The sequence below is a fragment of the Sus scrofa genome, chromosome 9 (assembly GCF_000003025.6).
Source record: "Sus scrofa isolate TJ Tabasco breed Duroc chromosome 9, Sscrofa11.1, whole genome shotgun sequence".
Classification (NCBI taxonomy): Eukaryota; Metazoa; Chordata; class Mammalia; order Artiodactyla; family Suidae; genus Sus; species Sus scrofa.
The window spans coordinates 44194600-44214841 of record NC_010451.4 but is presented as its reverse complement, the minus strand read 5'-3'; the positions used below and the strand labels follow the sequence as shown (position 1 = coordinate 44214841).

Here is a 20242-nt window from a genome sequence, read left to right as displayed (position 1 = left end):
TTTTTAGGGCTGCACCCACGGCATATGGAGGTTCCCAGGCTAGGGGTCCAATCAGAGCTATAGCTGCTGGCCTACACCAGAGCTCACAGCAACGTCGTATCCTTGACCCACTGAGTGAGGCCAGGGATCAAATCTTCGTCCTCATGGATACCAGCCAGGTTTGTCGGAGTCATGACGGGAACTCCAGGAGTGGACTTTTTAGTTCCTCGTCATCCTCAGCTACACTAGGTGTCAAGCCCAGGTTTGGGTGAGAACATTTCCCAGGTGAGGGTGCAGGAATCTCTGGACAAGTGGGCCCCGAAGAGAAGCCCAGGTCAATTTCCAGAGAAAAGCAGATGTCTCTCAGTGGGGCTGGAGGTCCTGATGCCACCAAGATCTATCAAGGGGCCCTCTGACACTCGGCATGGGAGTAACTAAAGGCTTTTCCTGTCAGCTGAGCAGAACATGGGCAGCTGTCTGGGCTTGAGGTCCAGTTCTGCCATTGCTGACTCAGTGACATTGAACAAGTGGCTTCACCTTTCTGAGCCTTGGTCTTCACATTGGAAGGGTGGGGGGCTGCTCAAGTAGTCTGTGGTTCTGGAACTCTCTGATGTGAACATCTGTTGCGTGGTGAGGACACAAGGAATGCAGCCTGTGTTGGTGACATTGGGTTCCCTCTTAGTTCCCAGGACACTGCCCTCCCCCTCCAATCCTGAACCCTAAGGGACAATCAGCTCAGCCTATAGTGACAATGGCAGCCGTTTACCAGGTGCCTTTGATGTGCCAGGTGCTGTGCACGGACTCATTTCCTTCATCCTCAAAAAACTGACGGTGGTGTGTGTATTATTAGGCCCATTTTACAGACAAAGAACTGAGGCTGATATGAAGTGATGGAGCCAAGACCAGAGCCCGGTGGTATCTTACTTCAAGCACTCCCGCATCAGCCTCCTTCCCTCGGGCGGCCCAGGTAGTCAGCTGCAGAATTTTGATGTGCACATACAGTCTCAATTTTGATGATGAGATAAAAATGCCAGGTGTGGTGCCTGGCATGGGGCACACACTCGAGTCCTGTTGCCCAGCCTTTGACAGTTTTATCAAAGTCTTGCCAAACCTCTTAGCCCCTTTGCTCCTCCACGCAAACCTCTTGAGGCTGGCAGGGTAGATAGGGTCATTTCCCCCTTGCAGATGAAGTCACTCGGGCCCAGACTGCAGCCAGCTGCTGAGAGCTGGCTCAAGCACCAGCCCCAGGCCTCTCTGAGTTGGAGTCAGCCCGGAGCCCGCCCGTTCCCACACCAACATACATAACACATGTGGGACACGCCACTTATGGCAGTTTCTCATCCAGCTTTATTGGAAGGCCAGGTCTGGGGTGGGATGGGAGGGCATCGAGGCTGTTGTCCCTTTCAAGGGAATTTTGGGGACAGTCCTGGGAGGCTGCAGGACCCAGGCTGTTGGCAGGAAGGCTGGGCAGACAGATGGCGATATCAAGATCTCAGGAGGAAGACGGTTCGGGCTTGGGGGTATAATCCCAGAAGTCGGTGAACTTGCCCTTGAACGTGCTCCAGTAGTCCTTCAGAGAGCTGATACTGTCGGTTACCCAGCCCCTGGGGGGTCAAATCAGTGAGCGGAGCACAAAGGGTGGGGTGAGAGCTGGTCCCTGGGCAGTGCCTATCATATCCCCACTGCCTCTCCCCTTACGCTCTCATCAACACCCGGAGGCCTCAGGCAGGAACCCCCTACAGCGGCCACCCAGGACGAGAGGCCAAAAGTGGTGATGGGACCACCAGCAAGTGTAACCCGTTGTTTTTCCAGGTGGAGGCAGACCTTTGTGCCACCACAGGTCTGGGGCAAGCGGGACAGGAGTGATTGGTGGGGAGACGTGTAAGGGCAGGACTGTCATTCTAGTCTAGGTACAGGACGCCCCCTAGGGTTGTACATCCTGGTGGCTCCGAGGGGAGTGAGGCAGAGAGAAGCAGTCTCTTTTTGGGGAAGATATCAGAGGATGGATTAGCTGCAGGAGCTGGGGCAGGTCACTTGGTTACGTGAGCCTTGGATTTCTCATCTGCAAAATGGGGGGAGTAATACCCAGTCCTCGTTGCACAGCTGCTTCTGGGGACTGAGAACCGCTGTGGATGCCTCTGCCATGGAAGCGCCGGCCAAGGCGGGTGGTGTGGAGGTGGGACGGGGCTTGGGGAGAGGAGGGGGCTCGCAGGCTGGCGGCGAGGGGTGGGACGGGAAGGGCCGAATCTGCTCACATGGGCCCAGGGCTTGGAACAGGTAGACGCAGACGCAGACACACACACCCACCCACACCCCACCCCCCCGACACGGCTGAAACTGGGTCCTGTGGGTCCCCCAAGCCAGAGCTCCAGCCGGACAATCAGAAAAGGAAACGAAGTGCGGGCTGAGTGGCCGTCCTCAGAGCCAGGCGGGGCGCAGAGGGAGAAAGGAGGGAGACAGAGGGGGAAGAGGAGATAAAGGCCCCCCTCCGCCATCCCTCCCTGTGAGGGAGCCTGTTTACAGACAGAACGGAGGCTCAGAGAGGCACAGGTCCTGGGTGGGCAGGCGGGAGCCCCCGCCCGCCGCCCAGGCTCCCCCGAGTCAAGGGCAGGGGAGGAAGGGCCTACCTGGCCTGCTGGGCCACCTCGGACTCCTTCACGCTGGTTAGCGCGTCCTGGGCAGTCCTGGTGGCCTGCTTCACATAGTCCTGCATTTTGTCCAGAAGGGAGGTGTCCTCGGCCTCGATAGCCTCTGTGAGGACAAGGGGGCAGAGTGGGGCAGATCAGCCTCTAGGGGACCCCTGGGGACCCGCCAGGGCCCGGCATCCCCAAGCCACCTCCCAAGGGTCCTGCAGACAGACAGCTGCCCCCTCGCCGCCCCCAGCCCTGACCCCACCAGCTGCTTACGGGCACAGGCCAGGAGCACCAGGAGACCAGCGACAAGAAGGACCCGGGGCTGCATGGCGCCTTTGTTCCTGCGGGGAAGGCTCCTGTGAGGGGTGCCCCAAGTCCCCCCACCACCTCTGGGCCCTCCCTGGGGAGGCCCAGTGGCCCCTAAGGTGGGACCTGAGCTGGATCAGGCCAGGAAGAGAAAGGGCCTGTTCCCGAACTAATGTGGGTGAAGCGAAGGGCTTTCAGATGGGGGATTTGCAAGGACCCAGGCCGGAGACGAAGGGTGGCATGGAGCAGAAAACCCACCAGACCAGGAATCAAGACGGCTGGTTTCAGGCTGGGTTTCTGCCACTAACATGCCACGTGACCTTGGGTGGCTTTCTGCCTCCTCTAGGCCTCAGTTTTTCTGCCTGGGGTGGGACGGGGGTGTCTACGGCTTCTTTCAGTCCTAAACAGGCAGAATGCACAGGAAACGGAGCCAGTTCCAGCCCCAGCTCAGCTACCGCGCTCTACGGATTTGGGCAGGTGACCTTCCCCACGGGCCTCCGTTTCCCTAGATGCCTTTGTAGGGAACACTCACCAAGCGGTGAGGCTTCCTTGCTTCTAGCAAGCCCTTCTCCAGGCTTCGCTGCTGGGCGGGGCAGCGACCCCAGCCTGCCCCTCTCCAACCTACTCCCCCTCGCCTCCCCCCCTACTCCCAGGGGCCGTTACCTGGAGCAGCTGCTTCTTGGGATGAACTGAGTAGACAGACAAGCAGGTTCTGACCTGCTTTATATTGTCCCCAGGGCAGCAGGCAGTGAGGGCCCAGTGAGCTGGGCAAAGGTCACCTGCTGATCAATCTAGGTCAAGGCCTGAGGCAGGGTAACCAGAGGCAGCCAGGTCTGCTGGGTGTTGGGAAATCTCTAGAAAGCTGCAGGTGCCCATGCTGCTCTCCTGTCAATGCTGCAGCCTAGCGGGCTCAGGGCTTGGGGGTGGGTGGGCCTGGAGAGACCCCATTCCTTCTGGGCAGCCTGGCTCCCCAGGGATTGGGGGACAAGCCAGGGGCTTCTGGGACCACCTCAGCCCTTCCCACGTGGGTGCCAGGCCCTTCCCACCCAACCCCAAGCCCTGTTAGCAGCCTAGAAGAAGGGGTGAGAGCGTGATTGGCTTCTTTGGACTTGGGAACAACACAGTGGCTTGGGATGAGGTGTCTAGGGCGAAGTCGCAGATGATCTAGGGGCAGAGGCTTGTGGGAGAGGGGTGCCACGGCAGGCGCACACGGCCCCCTCCCCAGCATCTCCATCTCTGGGTGCAGCTCACCCAAATAACTCTCTGAGCTGATCCCAAAGCAGGAGGTGGTGGGAGCAGGTCAAAGGCCGCTCTGAGTCCCAGGCCTTTGTCCTTCCGCCCCCCTCCTCCTCACCTTGCCCTCTGGACTCACTGATAACACTCCCCTGGACAGGATCCGGACGCAGGGCCGAGGCCCTCCCCAAACTGGGGCAACCAGGATCGATTCCCAGGGCTGAGTGCCTCTCCCCTCGGGCCTCAGCTCGGAAATAGCTGCCGACACAGTCCCCTGGCTGGGGAGGCTACTGGAAGGAACCAGGGCTGTTGCTGAGGCCATTCCAGTGAGGAGAGGGGGCCCATGAGCTCTATGGGGCAGTCGGCTGTCCAGGAGAGGCCTTGGCCCTTCTCAGGGTGTGGTGTCCCCTGGGTCCACATTGGGAGCTGTAGCCTGGATGGCTTTTTCTTCTGGATGCTAAGACTTCAGAACCAGGAAATTTTATGTTCGTCTCTTTGTTTGTTTGTTTATTTTTGCTTTTTAGGGCTGCACCTGAGTCATATGGAGATTCCCAGGCTAGGGGTCCAATCGGAGCTGTAGCTGCCGGCCTATGCCACAATCACAGCAACGCAAGATTAAAGCCATGTCTGTGACCTACACCACAGCTCACGGCAACGCCGGATCCTTAACCCACTGAGTAAGGTCAAGGATTGAACTTGCATCCTTGTGGATTCTAGTCGGTTTTGTTAACCACTGAGCCACGAAGGGAACTCCAAATTTTACACTGAAATGATACCTTTGGCATTTACTCCAATGACCCAGCGCCAGAGATCTAACAGCTGAGTGTCTCAATATTCTCCTCTGTAAAATGGGAACAGAATACCCACATGCTGAATCATGGTGAAATGCAGATGCGATATGTACAAAGCAGCTTGTCCATGGAAGGGGCTCGAGAAGTTTCTCCTTTCTCACACACACCTGGTCCTTCCCTAGACAGCACAGTCTGAAGGCAGCAGGAGCCTCCAATGCTGAAAGCTTTTGGCAGGCAGCCATCGTCTCAGAAGGAAGCAACTAAACCCAGAGTGTGACATCAGAAGCCTTTTCATCAGATGTCTTTATCTGTGACTGAGACTTGAAATTTCTCCATAGAGATTCATTCCTTTGACTTAGACCTTGTGATCTGTTCAAAGCAAATAGATTCCTGTAAAATAGACATTGTTCACCCCACATTACATCTAAGAAAGCTAACGCAGGGCCAGAGACATGCCCAAGAGCCCATAGCCCATCAGTGATAGGGCTGGGAACCAGAATCCAGGTCTTCAAATACCCACGCTGGTACGCAAGAACCTGGACAGATGAAATCCTTGGGGATTTGTCAGTTACTCATATCTCAGAGTCCATTGGTTTCAGATCTCTTCCTGAGCACAGATTTCGGTGATGGGGTGGGGAAGAAAATTAGGAGGTCACTGAGGATTTGACCTTTGGGGAAAGTCCAAGGCAACTGTGTCCACTTCCATCTTCTCTACTAGCCTGTTCCTGGGCCCCAGAGGTGAGGGCCACAGCAAGAATCCAGACTCCAGGCTGGGCAGGGGCCTGCTGGAATGGGCTGGCTGGACCCCTTGGCCCTGGTTCCTCCAACTCCCTTCCCACATGTGTGGAGGGTCTGAAGGAAGCCATCCCCTCGCTTCTGCATGGCAGAGAGCCGCTGAAGCCGAGGAGGTCAGGAGATGCAGCCGGAGCCCAGGTGTGAGGCTGCGCTGCAGAGAGACCACAGGCGTGTGGGCCTGGGACCTTTTCTCTTTCGAAGGGCTTGGTGCCTTCGTGTCCCAGTACCTCTCCCACAGCTCCAGCGGGGTCTCAGCAAGCCTGTCCCAGTAAGGGTCTTCTCGGCGGCAGCCCTAGCTGCTTTGCCCTCCCTTCTCGCCCCACCTCCCACCACGGCTCCCTTGGACCAAGCAGCGTGGCTCCAGGCTTGGCCTACAGGCCATAACTGGTGGTGGGTGGGGAGGCGGAGAAGGCCTCCTGCTGGGGCCAGAAATGGTCCTCTGGGGTTGGGCCGACTCTGCTTCCACTTGGGTTCAAGGGAGGCTTTAGTGTCTGGGCTTCTGGGATCCGTGCCCCTGCTGGGCCAGACGGGGCAGCCCTGACTCAGCCCTGCTGAGGGAGGAGGTAGATGGGCCCCCGGGCTGAGAACAGCTGGGACTTGTTAGGTTGAGGAAATGGGGCCTTTCCTCTTTTTGACGCATCAAGGAGAACGTTAATGGCAGGAGCTCTGCTGGGAGAGTAGAAAGAGAAGATGTGACCACTTCAATCACTCCTGGGGTCAAGGAGACCTCCGCAGTCACACATGCGCAGAAAGACTCCTGGGGTGCCAGGCCATTGTACGTCCTGATACCGTCCCAGAACACTTTGCTCTGGAATCCATCTTTGCCAAAAATGTGCGCGCATATTGGGGAGGCCCTTGGTTTGGTCAGGTGTAAGAAATAAAACAGGATAATTGGCCAAAGGAAAACAAAGACCCAGAAGAACTGTGCCATGTAAGTGAGTTAAATCACCTCTTTGGCGCACTCCTCATTCAGGGGGTGGCCCGCACCCGCACTCCTCTTTCGGGTGTGGATCACGGCTTTGCTTCTGCCTTAAATAAACAAACTGGCTTCTCCATGTGCTCTCCCACATGTGGTGCTATGCTTCTAATAATAAACTTTATACCTGTTTTCACAGTCTTTGGCTCCTTGAAACATTCTCGCTTTCAACAGGGGGCAAGAATCAGGGCAATTTTGCTTCTAGCCTCTAGCTGGTCTAGTGGCTGGGGTTCCTGGTTTTCACCCAGACTGCCCAGGTTCAGTTCCTGGGCAGAGAATTAAAATCTCATTCAAGCCATCACACAGGGCTGTCTTTCCAAGATCACTGCCGGCCGGAGGCCCTGGTTCATCAAGGCCCTCTGTGCTGGAAGTTGCTCTTAGGGTCTCACCCAGAACTTTCCTCTTATAACAAGGGCCTCTCCCCTTTAGTTCTGCCCTGGGACAATGGCCAGTGTGGTGCATATATGGGGACATGTGTCCATGTGACTGCCCATCCCTGGCTAGGCCTGAGCCATTCCCTCCTGGCTCTGATCGCTGTGGGTGGACAGGAGGGTGGCTGTAGGTAATGCTGGGCTCTCAGCTTTGTCCCCTCTCTGACGATGAGGTCTGTCTGCTGTACAGAGAAGGAGACTGAGGCTCAGAAAGGGACATGCCTCACGCAGCATCACACAGGCCCTTTGTGTCCCCCAGTGTGATTGTCCCCAGATTCATAGAGCCAGTTCCCGCTGGGGTGGCCGGCACAGGTGCTCAAGTAGAATCAGAAGGAGGGCTGGAGGCAGGGTCTGCTTATTCCATCAGCAGCTCACACCCTCTAAGACTGGACACAGGGGTTCTCATTCTCCCCACCCTCCAGATCCATTCACAGACTGATAGAAAACATGCCCACAGACTTTGGGAAGCACGAGCACTCTTCAATGGCATCCCACCCGCGACATGACGGGATAAAACAAACCTCCTCACAGCCGTGGGCACACACAGGCCTATGTGTAGCTGCATGCCTTAGGCTTGAGCCCCCAGACGGCTGAGGTCGTTGCACACCTATGAGAACCCGTACGCATCCTGGCAGAGGCTCTTGGACACACGTAAAGAGAGGCAGATATTCCGACCATGTGTCCACCCCGGGCGGGTGAGACAGAGGCAAACTCTGAACCCATCACACGCTGGCAGCACCTGCCCTGCAGACTGTAAGTCCAGGAGGCCACACTCAACTGAGTGTCCTTTGTGACTCATTGCCCTTCTCATCTCTGGCCTGGGGGGAGGAATGGGGCACTGAGCACTGACCTTTGTACCCAGACCCGACTGGACTGTGCTTGACTGGGGAGTGTGGTGGCGGGGCTGTCAGGAGTACAACGTGGCTCGTGCTTGATGAGCACTGACTGCATCAGGCACCATTCCCAGCATTTCAGATTAGCTCACTGAATCCTCCCAGCCCAGAAGGCACATAATATTTTATGCCCCACTGAGAAGCTCAGAGAGGTTAAGACACTTGCCTAAAGTCGCACAGCATGTGGGGAGCCCAGACATGTATCCAGGGAGTCCAATTCCATCATCTGAATCTTAATAACTACTGTGAGAGGGCACAGGCTGCTGGAGGAGCTCCCTGACACTGGAGGTGACCATGGTGGGACACAGCCCAGTAGTGGGGACTCTGCAGAAGGGTGCAAGCATCAGAAGACCTTCTAGCTGTTTTTACTCCCATGAGACATTAAGCTACTTCTGGTAGAGGTAAAAATAGAGGTCAGAGAGGGAGAAATTCAAATTTGGGTTTAACATATACACACTACTCTATATAAAATAGATAATAACAAGGACTTACTGCACAGCATAGGGAACTCTACTCGATAGCTTTTTTTTTTTTTTTTTTTTTTGCTTTTTTTGCTTTTATTTGGGCCACACCTCTGGCATATGGAAGTTCCCAGGCTTGGGGCTGAATCAGAGCTGCAGCTGTCAGCCTGCACCACAGCCACAGCCACACCAGATCTGAGTCACGTCTGCAACCTACACTGCAGGTCACAGCAATGCTGGGTCCTTAACCCACTGAGCGGTGCCAAGGATCGAACTCACATCCTCATGGATCATAGTCGGGTTCCTTACTGCTGAACCACAATGGGAGCTCCTCTACTCAATATATTGTAATGACCTACAATGAAAAAGAACCTGAAAAAGAATATATATATATGTGTATATATATATACACACACACACACACACATATATATACATACACATATACACATATATAGTTGAATCATTTTACTGTACTCTTGAAAGTAATACAACATTGTAAATCACCTATACTTCGATTAAAATTTTTTTAAAAAAAATGGAGACATGGGGAGTTCCCATCATGGTTCAGTGGAAACGAATCCGACTAGAAACCATGATGTTGTGGGTTCAATCCCTGGTCTAGCTCAGTGGGTCAAGGATCCGGGGTTGCCGTGAGCTGTGGTGTAGGTCATACACGGCTAGGATCCTATGTGACTGTGGCTGTGGTGTAGGCGGGCAGCTGTAGCTCTGATTGGACCCCTATCCTGGGAACCTCCATATGCTACAGGGACGTCCCTGAAAAGCGAGAAAGAAAGAAAGAGGACTTGGGAAGTCAGGGTTAGCATGACTCTTTCAAAGGCAGACTCCTGGAAGCCCCTCTGCGTGCCAGGCCCTGCACTCAGGGAAGGGCGCCAACAGTGCAGCATGACGGGGTCCACCTCATAGTCACTCAAGGTGATGATCACGGTCCAGCAGAGGGGCCCAAGCCAGGGGGGCTGCATCACCTTCTGGTGGATGTTTTTCTGTGGTTGCGTATGTGACCTCATTTGTAGAGAAAGCTGGAAGCCCAAGCAGAAGATCTGGGCACCACCCCCGGCCCCAGTCCACGGGGGAGAGGCCCCTGGGAGCCTCAGATCCTGCGATTCATCACAAGTTGACAGCTCCCGCCCAGGGGGTGTGGCTGGGGAGGTGGGCAGGAGTCGGGTCTCGGGCTAGCCTGTTTGTCACCTTGCATCACACCTGCCTGGTTACCCTCCGAGGGCTGGGCCTAACTCTGCACTCGCTGTATTCCCTGCTTTGGTCCAAATCAGGAAAATAGTAGCATTATTAACCACAATAATAACTATTTCTTAGTGCTGACTCTGTCAGGCAGTATACTACTCACTTCACAAGTCACATCTCATTTAACAAACCCAACAACCCCATTTTTCTTTCTCTCTTTTTTTTTTTTCTTTTTAGAGCCATACCTGCGACATGAAAGTTCCCAAGCTAGGGGTCAAATGAGCGTTGCTGCTGAGGCCTGTGCCACAGCCATAGCAACGGCAGATCCCCAACCCCTGGGGGAGGCCAGGGATCAAACCCACATCCTCACAGAGACTATGTCAGGTCCTTAACCAGCTGAATCACAACGGGAAAGTCCAACCCCATTTTTCAAAGGAGAAACAGAGGCTCAGAGCTAGGTCAAGTTGAATCATCAGACCAGGACCGCACTTGGCAGTGGTGGGAGCTGAAGCACATGTCCAATAAATGCTTTTAACACAGGACCCCGCCCACTCCACCCACCTTCCCAAAGGCGCCCTTCCTCCTGGGTGCACACTGATCAGAGCCCTGCATCTTAGCTCGCTGGCCCCACTTGTGGCCCAGTCCAGAGTCTGGTGCTCAGAAATGGAATCAGGGTTGGGAGATGTGGGGGTGAGGGCCCTCCCCCCGGGGCAGGCAGGAGAAAGCTGTGGACTTTGCCCCCCAACCCTGGCACAGACTCAGCTGTCACAAGGCATCTGGGGCATCAGTCCTGTGCTCAGGTGTTCCCAAGGCTTCGTTTCTGCCCCATCGAGCCCTCCCCCATTAATGCTGGGTGGGGCCCACACACAGAACAGCTGGTTCTGACTGCTGCCCAAGCCCCAGCCTCCTGCCTGCTTCCACGTTGTCTCAGGGTCACAAAAGTCCAAGAGGCCTCCTGGGAATGTGTCACCTTCCAGCGTGGAGTCACGCTGGAGAGGAAGGCCGGGAGGGCAGTCAGAGGGATTTAAATGTCTGGCTGGCTCTGAGCTTCAGTCAGTTCAAACAGCAGCACAGGTGAGCTGCCTGAGAACCTCTCCTCCACGGAGGACCCAGTGCAGTAAGAGACACTTCCAGCCCAGCGGGGAGCTCAGGATGTTCCTGAAGGCTGTGGTCCTGAGCCTGGCCCTGGTGGCCGTCACCGGTGAGTAGGAGCTGCCTTGGATGGAGCTCTCAGGCACGAGAGCTGCACCAGTTGGGGGAGGGTGGAGAGTCTAGGGCCAAGGCCAGAGGACAGTGCCAAATCCCTGTCAGTCCACAGCTGGACGCAGGGGGCTGCCCAGTTGCCACCTGGCTCGCAGAGGAGCTGGCCTATTCACAGCGGTGGGCCCTCTGGCATTGGTGCGCTGCCAGTTTACATACCCCTGTGGCTTCTAGCTCGCCAAGCACAGAGAGGGACGTCAGTGGCTGGGCAGCCCCCTCATTCTGTCTGCTGCTCAGGGATGGGGCAGAGGAGCAAGGAAGGAGCGGGTCCTCATGAATTGCTCTGTTTCCCACTTAGGTGCCCGGGCTGAGGTCAATGCCGACCAAGTGGCTACTGTGATGTGGGACTACTTCAGCCAGCTGGGCAGCAATGCCAAGAAGGCTGTGGAACATCTCCAGAAGTCTGAGCTCACCCAGCAGCTCAAGTAAGAGGGGCACAGAGGAGTTCCTATTGTGGCTCAGAGGGTTAAGAACCTAACTAATACCCATGGGGATGCGGGTTCAATCCCTGGTCTCACTCAGTGGATTAAGGAGCCGGCGTTGCTCGAATCTGGAGTTGCTGTGGCTGTGGCGTAGGCTGGCAGCTGCAGCTCCCATTTGACTCCTCCCCTGGGAACTTCCATAGGCCGTGGGTGCGGCCCTAAAAAGAAAAGAAACGGGGAGGGGGGGCACATCTTGCAGGGTGGGGGCTTCTTAAAGGCCCTGCAATGCGTTGGCAAGGGCTGAGCTTGGAGGCAGGAAACCTGAATTTAAGATCCCCACTGCCCTGCCACCAACTCCCTGGGGCAACCCAAGGTCTCCAGACCTGGGGATCCACGTATGCAAACAGGAAGGCAGACTGAGTAACCCCTGCTTTAATCTTCTAGAATGTGATGAATGGCCACATCTTAGCAAAAAGGAAACTACTTCAGGTCACATGATAGATAGATACTGTGACTCAAGCTCCGGGGAGATTCAGAGACACAAGTTCAATGTAATACCTTTGTTTATTACAATCCTTTGCTCAAATCACGACTGACCAGGGGGAAAGCCACAGGGTGAACTCAGTACCCTGCACCCTCACCTGTCCTAGGCAGGTGTGTATAGGCGAGGGGTATATAAGGAGATAAGGTCCTAGGATGGAATGTCAAGCCTGACGGCGGCCCCCTGGTGTCCTTCCCCCGCAGCACTCTCTTCCAGGACAAACTTGGGGAAGTGAACACCTACACGGAGGACCTGCAGAAGAAGCTGGTGCCCTTTGCCACGGAGCTGCATGAACGCCTGACCAAGGACTCAGAGAAGCTGAAGGAGGAGATTCGAAGGGAGCTGGAGGAGCTGCGAGCCCGGCTGCTGCCCCACGCTACCGAGGTGAGCCAGAAAATCGGAGACAACGTGCGCGAGCTGCAGCAGCGCCTGGGGCCCTTTACGGAGGAGCTGCGCACCCAGGTCAACACCCAGGTTCAGCAGCTGCAGCGCCAGCTGAAGCCCTACGCAGAGCGCATGGAGTCCGTGCTACGGCAGAACATCCGCAACCTGGAGGCCTCCGTGGCACCCTATGCGGATGAGTTCAAGGCCAAGATCGATCAGAATGTGGAGGAGCTCAAGGGGAGCCTCACGCCCTATGCGGAGGAGCTCAAGGCCAAGATCGATCAGAACGTGGAGGAGCTGCGGCGCAGCCTGGCCCCCTATGCGCAGGACGTCCAGGAGAAGCTCAACCACCAGCTCGAGGGCCTGGCCTTCCAGATGAAGAAGCAGGCAGAGGAGCTGAAGGCCAAGATCTCGGCCAATGCCGACGAGCTGCGGCAGAAGCTGGTGCCGGTGGCCGAGAACGTGCATGGCCATCTGAAGGGCAACACCGAGGGGCTGCAGAAGTCGCTGCTGGAGCTGAGAAGCCACCTGGACCAGCAGGTGGAGGAGTTCCGCCTCAAGGTGGAGCCCTACGGGGAGACCTTCAACAAAGCTTTGGTGCAGCAGGTGGAGGATCTCAGGCAGAAGCTGGGCCCTTTGGCGGGGGACGTGGAGGGCCACCTGAGCTTCCTGGAGAAGGATCTGAGGGACAAGGTCAACACCTTCTTCAGCACCCTCAAAGAGGAGGCGAGCCAGGGCCAGAGCCAGGCCCTCCCTGCACAGAGAAGGCGCAGGCCCCTTTGGAGGGCTGAGCTGCCCCTGGTGCTCCCACCCCACCCCTGACACCTGCCCTGCCCTGCCCCCTGTCTGTCTGTCTGTCCCAAAGCAGTTCTTGTACAAACCTAGGGATACATGTCCAGTGGACCGTGACACTACCTCTCCATACTCAATAAAGCTGCTGAGAAACTAGCCCAGTCTGGTTACCATGTGACTTCTTGGTGTTGCTGGGCTTGAGGTGAGGGCGAGCCCACTGACAGGGGGTGCTAGAAGGACACCGAGGGCTGGGAGATGGGACTGCGGGAGGGGTTAGGGCAGGGTGTACTGAGAGAGTTGAGGGGAGAGCTCTAAGAGGGAGGTGGGAAAAATGTCCATGTGATCCAAAGCAGAAATACGCCCCCCATGTATACTCACGTAGCCAACAAATAGTTACTGAACGTCTTCAATTAAGTACATTCCCCTTGGTGAGCAACCCTATCCACCTCCAGAACTTTCCATCTTCCCAAATGAAACTCCAGACCTATGAAACAATCGCTTTCCCCCTGTCCCCAGCCACCACCATTCTACTTTTTTCTTGATGAGTTTGCCTACTCTAGATAGTTCTTGTAAGTGGAATCATACAATAGTTGTCCTTTTGTGATTGGCTTATTTCACTTAGCACAATGTCTTCAAAGTTCATTCATGCTGTAGCAGGGATCAGTTTCCTTCTTCCTCCTCTTTTTTTTTTTTTTTTTTTTTTTTTTTTTTTTTTTTTTTTTTACTTTTTAAGGATGCACCCACGGCAGATGGAGGTTCCCAAGCTAGGGGTCAAATTGGAGCTATAGCTGCCGGTCTACACCACAGCTCATGGCAACGCCAGATTCTTGAATCCACTGACCCGGGCCAGAGATTGAACCTGCGTCCTCATGGATCCTAGTCGGGTTCCATGCTGCTGGGCCACAATGGAAACTCGAGTCTCCTTCTTTTTATAAGGCTGAATAATATTCCACTGTGTAGACAGACCACATTCTCTTTATTCATTCATCTCCCCAGGCACACTTGGGTCATTTCCACCTTTTGGCTATTGTGAATAATGCCGCTATGCACATGGGTGTAGAAATACCTCTTCAAGTCCCTACTTTCAATTTTTCTCTGTTTGTACCCAGAAGTGAGGTTGCTGGATCGCATGGTAATTCTGTTTAATTTTTTGAGGCACCATATTGATTTTTACCACCCCCCCCAACAGTGCACAAGGATTTGTTTTTCCCCATCTTCTGCAACACTTGTTATTTTTTATTGTTGTTGTTGTTTGCTTTTTAGGGCTGCAGGTACAGCCTATAGAAGTTCCCAGGCTACAGGTCAAATCTGAGCTACAGCTGCTGGCCTTCACCACAGCCATAGCAACGCAGGATCCGAGCTGCGTCTGTGAACTGCACCACAGCTCACAGCAATACTGAATCCTTAACCCACTGAGCAAGGCCAGGGATTGAACCCTCATCCTCATGGACACTAGTCGGGTTTGTTACTGCTGAGCCACAATAGGAACTCCTATTGTTGTTTTCGTATTTGAAAATAGCCATCCTAATAATATTGCTAAAAACTAGAAACAAAGAAAGAAATATTCACCAGAGTTGCTCCCGGATCCAGTTTTTACCACTTGGCACGACTGAAGCGCTTATACACAGGAGAACAGTGCACTTAGAGTCCCCTGCCAGGGCCGAAGAGGGTGTTTTCTGGGCTCTGGTACAGCCCACAGCAATATCTCCCAAAGGTACCCCAAGACCCCAGCACAGTTTCAGGCCTGAGGCTCCCCCGGCTCCCTCTTGCTCCTCAGGTGACCGGAAGATAGCAGACTCCTCTGCCCATGGATTAGTGTCTCCAAAGGAGTGCTGGCCAGCACCAGTGTGGGCCAGGCTGGCATGTTAGCCACACCCCTGTGCCAAAAGCTGAAGGTCAGAAGTCATCTGAGAGGTCATTGCCCCTGAATTCTCTCATGTGTCGCATGGATTTGATTTGGGAGAGGAAAGTGCAACAGGACAAAGGGGGGTGGAGGGGTGCTCTCCTCTTGGGCCTGCTGGGCACTGCGCTGTTGAGGGATTGCCCTGGCTGGGTCAAAAGCTGCTCCTGCGTGGGCACGCTATGTTCTCCCGGCGTTATCACAGGACACCCTGTGCTCAGGGAGGAGAGCCCAGGCGGTGGTGCACCCTGCGGAGAGAAACAAGCTTGAGGTTATCTGGGGATCTTCTGGGTCTAAGAGCACCCAGGGTGGGACTGGCTATCTCGCTGTGTGATGGCAAGCTAACAATGGGGACCCCAGAACTGCCCTGCCCAGAGGAATGAGATGCGAGAGGCTGGTTCTGAGATGGTGGATTCGTGATAAGGTTCCTAAAGAGGAGTTCCTATCGTGGCGCAGTGGTTAACGAACCTGACTAGGAACCGTGAGGGTGTGGGTTCGATCCCTGGCTTTTGCTCAGTGGGTTAAGGATCTGGTGTTGCTGTAGCTGTGGTGTAGGTCGCAGACACGGCTCGGGTCCTGCATTGCTACAGCTCCGATTCGACCCCTCGCCTGGGAACCTCCATGTGCCGCAGGAGCGGCCCCAGAAAAGGCAAAAAGACAAAAAAAAAAAAAAAATTTCCTAAAGAACGACGACCTAGAAGCACGAAAGTCACAGGACATTAGGATCAGAGGGGTTTGCTTGTCTCTCAGTTTGTTTCCTTTGATGTCATTTCTAACACATTATCATAGCTCTCCCCGAGCAGCCTGAGGTCAGGCGCCTTATTTGTTTGCTCATCACCGTATCTCCAGTGTGGTAGCCAGCGACCGAGCTCCATCCTCGCCTCCAGGACCCACAGTCTCGCGTAGCCCCTTGTCCCTCTCCCGCTGAAGAGGACTAGCCTCCGTGAGCAACAGGCTATTGAGGAAGTCACGGCGTAAGTCTCCCCAGACTAGGCCATTGTGGCGTCCACCCTGCCTTCTCTTGGACCATTGGCTCTGAGGGGAGACAGTCACCCCCTTGTGATGACATGCAGGCACCCTGTGGAGGGGTCCACAGAGGGAGGAGCTGCAGCCCTCCTCAACAGCCGCCACCAACGTGCCAGCCTGAACCACCCTGGAGACAGATCCTCTAGCCTCATTTGAGCCTGCAGTTTCATGACAGGTCCTGAAGCAGAACCACACAGCCAAGCCACTGACCAGCAGAGATTGTGAGAGATCAGAAGACACTGAGTTTTGGGGTGATTTGCTATGTAGCAAGAGCTAACCGATGCACAGTGCCCAGCCTGGTGCCTGGCACATGGCCGTCACTGAACCATTGAGTGAATGAATCCTGCTTTGTATTGAACACCTCCACCGATGGCCAACTTACAACCTCTCCAAACAATTGATTCTATCTTTGGATGACTCAGTTCAAAACTATAAATATTAAATTGGTTCTTTCTCCATACGGCTTTGATCTTATTTCTACTTCTTTTTTTTTTTTTTTTTTTTTTTTTTTTTTTTTTGTGTCTTTTTAGGGCCAAACCCGCAGCATATGGAAGTTCCAGACTAGGGGTCGAATCGGAGCTGCAGCTGCCAGCCTACCCCACAGCCACAGCAACAAGGGATCCAAGCTGGTCTGTGACCTACACCACATCTCACCGCAACACCAGATCCTTAACCCACTGAGCAAGGCCAGGGATGGGACCTGAGTCCTCACGGATACTAGTCAAGTTCGTTGCCCCTGAGCCACAACGGGAACTTCATTTACTTCTTTTTTGAACTACAGGACAATTTTAACTTTTTCATACCCATGTTCTGCCTGTGGGAAATTTATCCAGAGACTCATTGCATGAAGCCTTAAACCTTGTGGACAAAATTGAGCCTGAGACGTGCTGTATTTCATAGCTGCTTTGGGATGAAGTATCTTGTTTGGTTTCTGAGAGAGGAGAGGTCCTGTCTATCTTGTTTCTTATTCTTGTGTAGTCAGTGCCCAGCACGATGACTAGAACTCCGGAGGTGCTCAATAAATATTTGTTAAATAAATGAATGAATTTAATGAATTTTTTTCTTCCTCAATTGTACATACAGTATATGTATGATCATCTTTACCAGGTAATGCTAAGTTGTTTTCTAAGGTGATCATACCACTTTTTCTTTATCTCTTCCCATAATAGAACCTTTCAGGACAGGTCTTTCTTATCTTTTCTCTCATTTCTTCTGTCTCTGCATACTTTCCTTTCTGGGAGATTGCTTCACTCTTTATTCAGTTTTCTGTTTCTGCCATCATTTCTAATTTGCAAGAGCTTTAAAAAAATTCTATGAATGTTCTCTTATAGTATCCTGTTCTTTTTCATCAGTATAATATATCCTTTTTTTTTTTTTTTGTCTTTTTGCTATTTCTTTGGGCCGCTCCCGCGGCATATGGAGGTTCCCAGGCTAGGGGTCGAATCGGAGCTGTAGCCACCGGCCTACACTAGAGCCACAGCAACGCGGGATCCGAGCCGCCGCGTCTGCAACCTACACCACAGCTCACGGCAACGCCGGATCGTTAACCCACTGAGCAAGGGCAGGGACCGAACCCGCAGCCTCATGGTTCCTAGTCGCATTCGTTAACCACTGCGCCACGACGGGAACTCCTAATATATTCTTTTAACTCTCTGATGATATTAATGGTATTTTAAAGTGTTATTCTGAGACCAAAATAAATAAATAAATTAATAAATAATAAACTTGAAGGAGTTCCTGTCATGGCTCAGCGGAAATGAATCTGACTAGTAACCATGAGGATGCAGGTTCGATCCCTGCCTTGCTTAGTGGGTTAAGGATCCCACGTTGCCCTGAGCTGTGGTATAGGTTGCAGACGCGGCTTGGATGCCAAGTTGCTGTGGCTGTGATGTAGGCTGGCAGCTGTGGCTCTGATTCAACCCCTAGCCTGGGAAATTCCTTGTGCTGTGGGTGCGGTCCTAAAAAGACAAAAAGAAAAAAAAAAAGCATTTCCTGCTTTTTCAATAGTTTCTTCCAGTCTTTCATATTTTACAATAGCCTTCTTTCTCACCATTTTCAGTGGTAACTGATGCTTCTAGTTCAGGGCTGGTATGTACAGCTATGCAAGTCGTGTACTGCACAATGCTGAGGGCACCTTTCTTACACAAAGACATCATGGAATCATACAATTTATTATGACAAGTTTCTGATAGATGGCAGCAGAGCATCTTCAGAAAAGGGAGGCTAGTTTTAATTCAGACACAGGTGTAACATTGTCTAGCAGCAGATTTACAACAATTTCTTAACCTTTAGAGAATTCAGTGCAAAAAATCAGGTTGGAGTTCCTCTTTCTCCAACTTTTGCCAACTTCAGATCAGCTTGCTCAAGCCTACTAAATTATTTGCAACTGGTCTATCTGCTTCCTAGCTTTCAAAAATTTTGCTATAGTCTTTTCTTCCATTCTTTTTTCCCTATAGGTCTACAGCTTTTCTTAAAAAAACCCAAAAAACAAAACAACAACAACAACAACAACAACAACAACAAAAACCAACTCTTCACTATATTTTGAGGGACATTTCAGACAAAATTAAGACTAGATACATGCACCCAATTTGCCATGTGTACCTAGAAGTCCAAGAGAGTAGCAGAAACAGAAGATGTCTGAAAGTTTGGTGTTGCATCTTTACTTTAGAGTCTAAGCTGAAGCCACTGGTTCTAACACTGGGAGTTCCCAGTATTATTGTAAAGGTTTTCTAACTAGGGATTTAAATGTCCAGAAAAATGCCTTCCATTTAAAATTTTATGTTAAGGGAATAACCATTTTTTCTGGCACACAGAAATTCTCAGGCCAGTGATTGAACCTGTGCCCCAGCAGCAACCAGACCCAAGGCAGTGACAGTGCTGGATCCTTAACCCACTGAGCCATCAGGGAACTCCCATAATTTTAAAAAAAATGTATAAGAGGAGATTTTGGTAAAATCATGGCATGACCACATTAATCTCCATTAAAAATCATATTTTGAATGAATATTAATTGACATGGAATATAAATATGATATACTCTTTCAATAAGCCAGGTTTCTAAACAGTTGATTGCATAAAAATTAATATGTAAAATAACCCCCCTAAATATATGCTTAAAGAATTGGAGAAACATTAGTGCTGATGGTGGGAACACAGGTGATTATATACAATTTTTCTTAGTATGCTTTTTCTGTACTGTACTCTTTTAAAAATTAACAAATAAAATTTTTTTTGTCTTTTTAGGGCCACACCTACAGCACAAGGGAGTTCCCAGGCTAGAGGTTGAATCTGAGCTGCAGCTGCCGGCCTACACCAGAGTCACAGCAACATAGGATCTGAGCTGCGTTTGCCACCTACACCACAGCTCACAGCAACACCGGATCCTTAACCCACTGAGTGAGACCAGGGATCGAACCTGTGTCCTCAGGTATACAAGTTGGATTCATTTCTGCTGAGCCACAACTGGAACTCCAGATCTTGTGCTTTATCAGGTCGTGATTGTCTCCTATAATTTTTATTTTTACTGGTCTTAAGGATCTTCTCTCTCCCTCTCTATTTCTCTGTCTCTTGTCTCTCGCTCATTGTCCTCATCATCATTTAAATTTTCACTGCCAGTAGCCTCAGATCTTTGGTGATAAAGGAGGGTTCACACAAACAAAGCCCAAACAACTCACCCAAACAACGAATCCTTATCTTTGTTAGCCCATCACTGTGTTGACTCAGAGTGTCCTCAGTACATGTTGTGGTATCAGAGTCCACGTCACCGGTCCCATCTAGCTATTGCACCACCAGTGGGTGTTTCTGACACAAACACCTAGCTGGGGGTCATTTCTCAGATGTGATGGATCATGGTCTTTGGAGGCCGTAGTGACAAGGCTAAAGGTATAAGGACTTCTGTAGGGGACAAGAGAGGAGGGGCACTGAAAGGGGCATGTTTATGTGTGGGATGGGACAAGGAGGGAAGGGTGGACTCCACTCTGTATGATGACTTGGCTGCTGTCCCTGAGCTCGGCTGTCCTTTTCTTGGCTGGCCCTGAGCTACTGTTCCTGTGCTCAGATCAGCTCACACACAGACCCTGGCTTCGTTGTATTTCAACAGCGTTCTTTCTCCTGAATCATAAATCCCTGGCACCTGGCTTTCTACTGAGGACAATGGGTCTCTGCCCCCTGCACCTGTAAAGTCTGTGTGGTTCTGGTCCCACAAGCAAGGTTC

At 52.5% G+C, this 20242-nt stretch overlaps 2 protein-coding genes and 1 long non-coding RNA gene across 6 annotated transcripts; 1 reads left to right on the top strand and 2 right to left on the bottom strand.

Moving 5' to 3' along the window:
* On the bottom strand, positions 1304–3671 carry APOC3 (apolipoprotein C3). Of its 4 annotated transcripts, XM_021102247.1 has the most exons (5): positions 3582–3643; positions 3177–3318; positions 2886–2953; positions 2607–2730; positions 1304–1583 (listed from the first exon to the last, which is right to left on the bottom strand). In XM_021102247.1, exons 3-5 carry the CDS (start codon positions 2938–2940, stop codon positions 1472–1474), a joined length of 291 nt encoding a protein of 96 aa, XP_020957906.1. In that variant the 5' UTR covers positions 2941–2953; positions 3177–3318; positions 3582–3643; the 3' UTR covers positions 1304–1471. The 4 variants fall into 4 exon arrangements, with proteins under 4 accessions (XP_020957906.1, XP_005667429.1, XP_020957907.1 ...); XM_005667372.2 differs by lacking the exon at positions 3177–3318 and having other exon boundaries at positions 3582–3671; XM_021102248.1 differs by lacking the exon at positions 3177–3318 and having other exon boundaries at positions 3451–3592.
* LOC106504887 lies at positions 5201–19895 on the bottom strand. Its single transcript, XR_001298831.2, has 3 exons — positions 19704–19895; positions 14670–15248; positions 5201–5311 (listed from the first exon to the last, which is right to left on the bottom strand). It is a non-coding gene; the product is annotated as an uncharacterized LOC106504887 (long non-coding RNA).
* On the top strand, positions 10770–13255 carry APOA4 (apolipoprotein A4). The gene is given in 4 exon segments (NM_214388.1): positions 10770–10902; positions 11260–11386; positions 12128–13068; positions 13071–13255. Coding segments are annotated over 4 exon segments (1146 nt in total). The 5' UTR covers positions 10770–10853; the 3' UTR covers positions 13100–13255.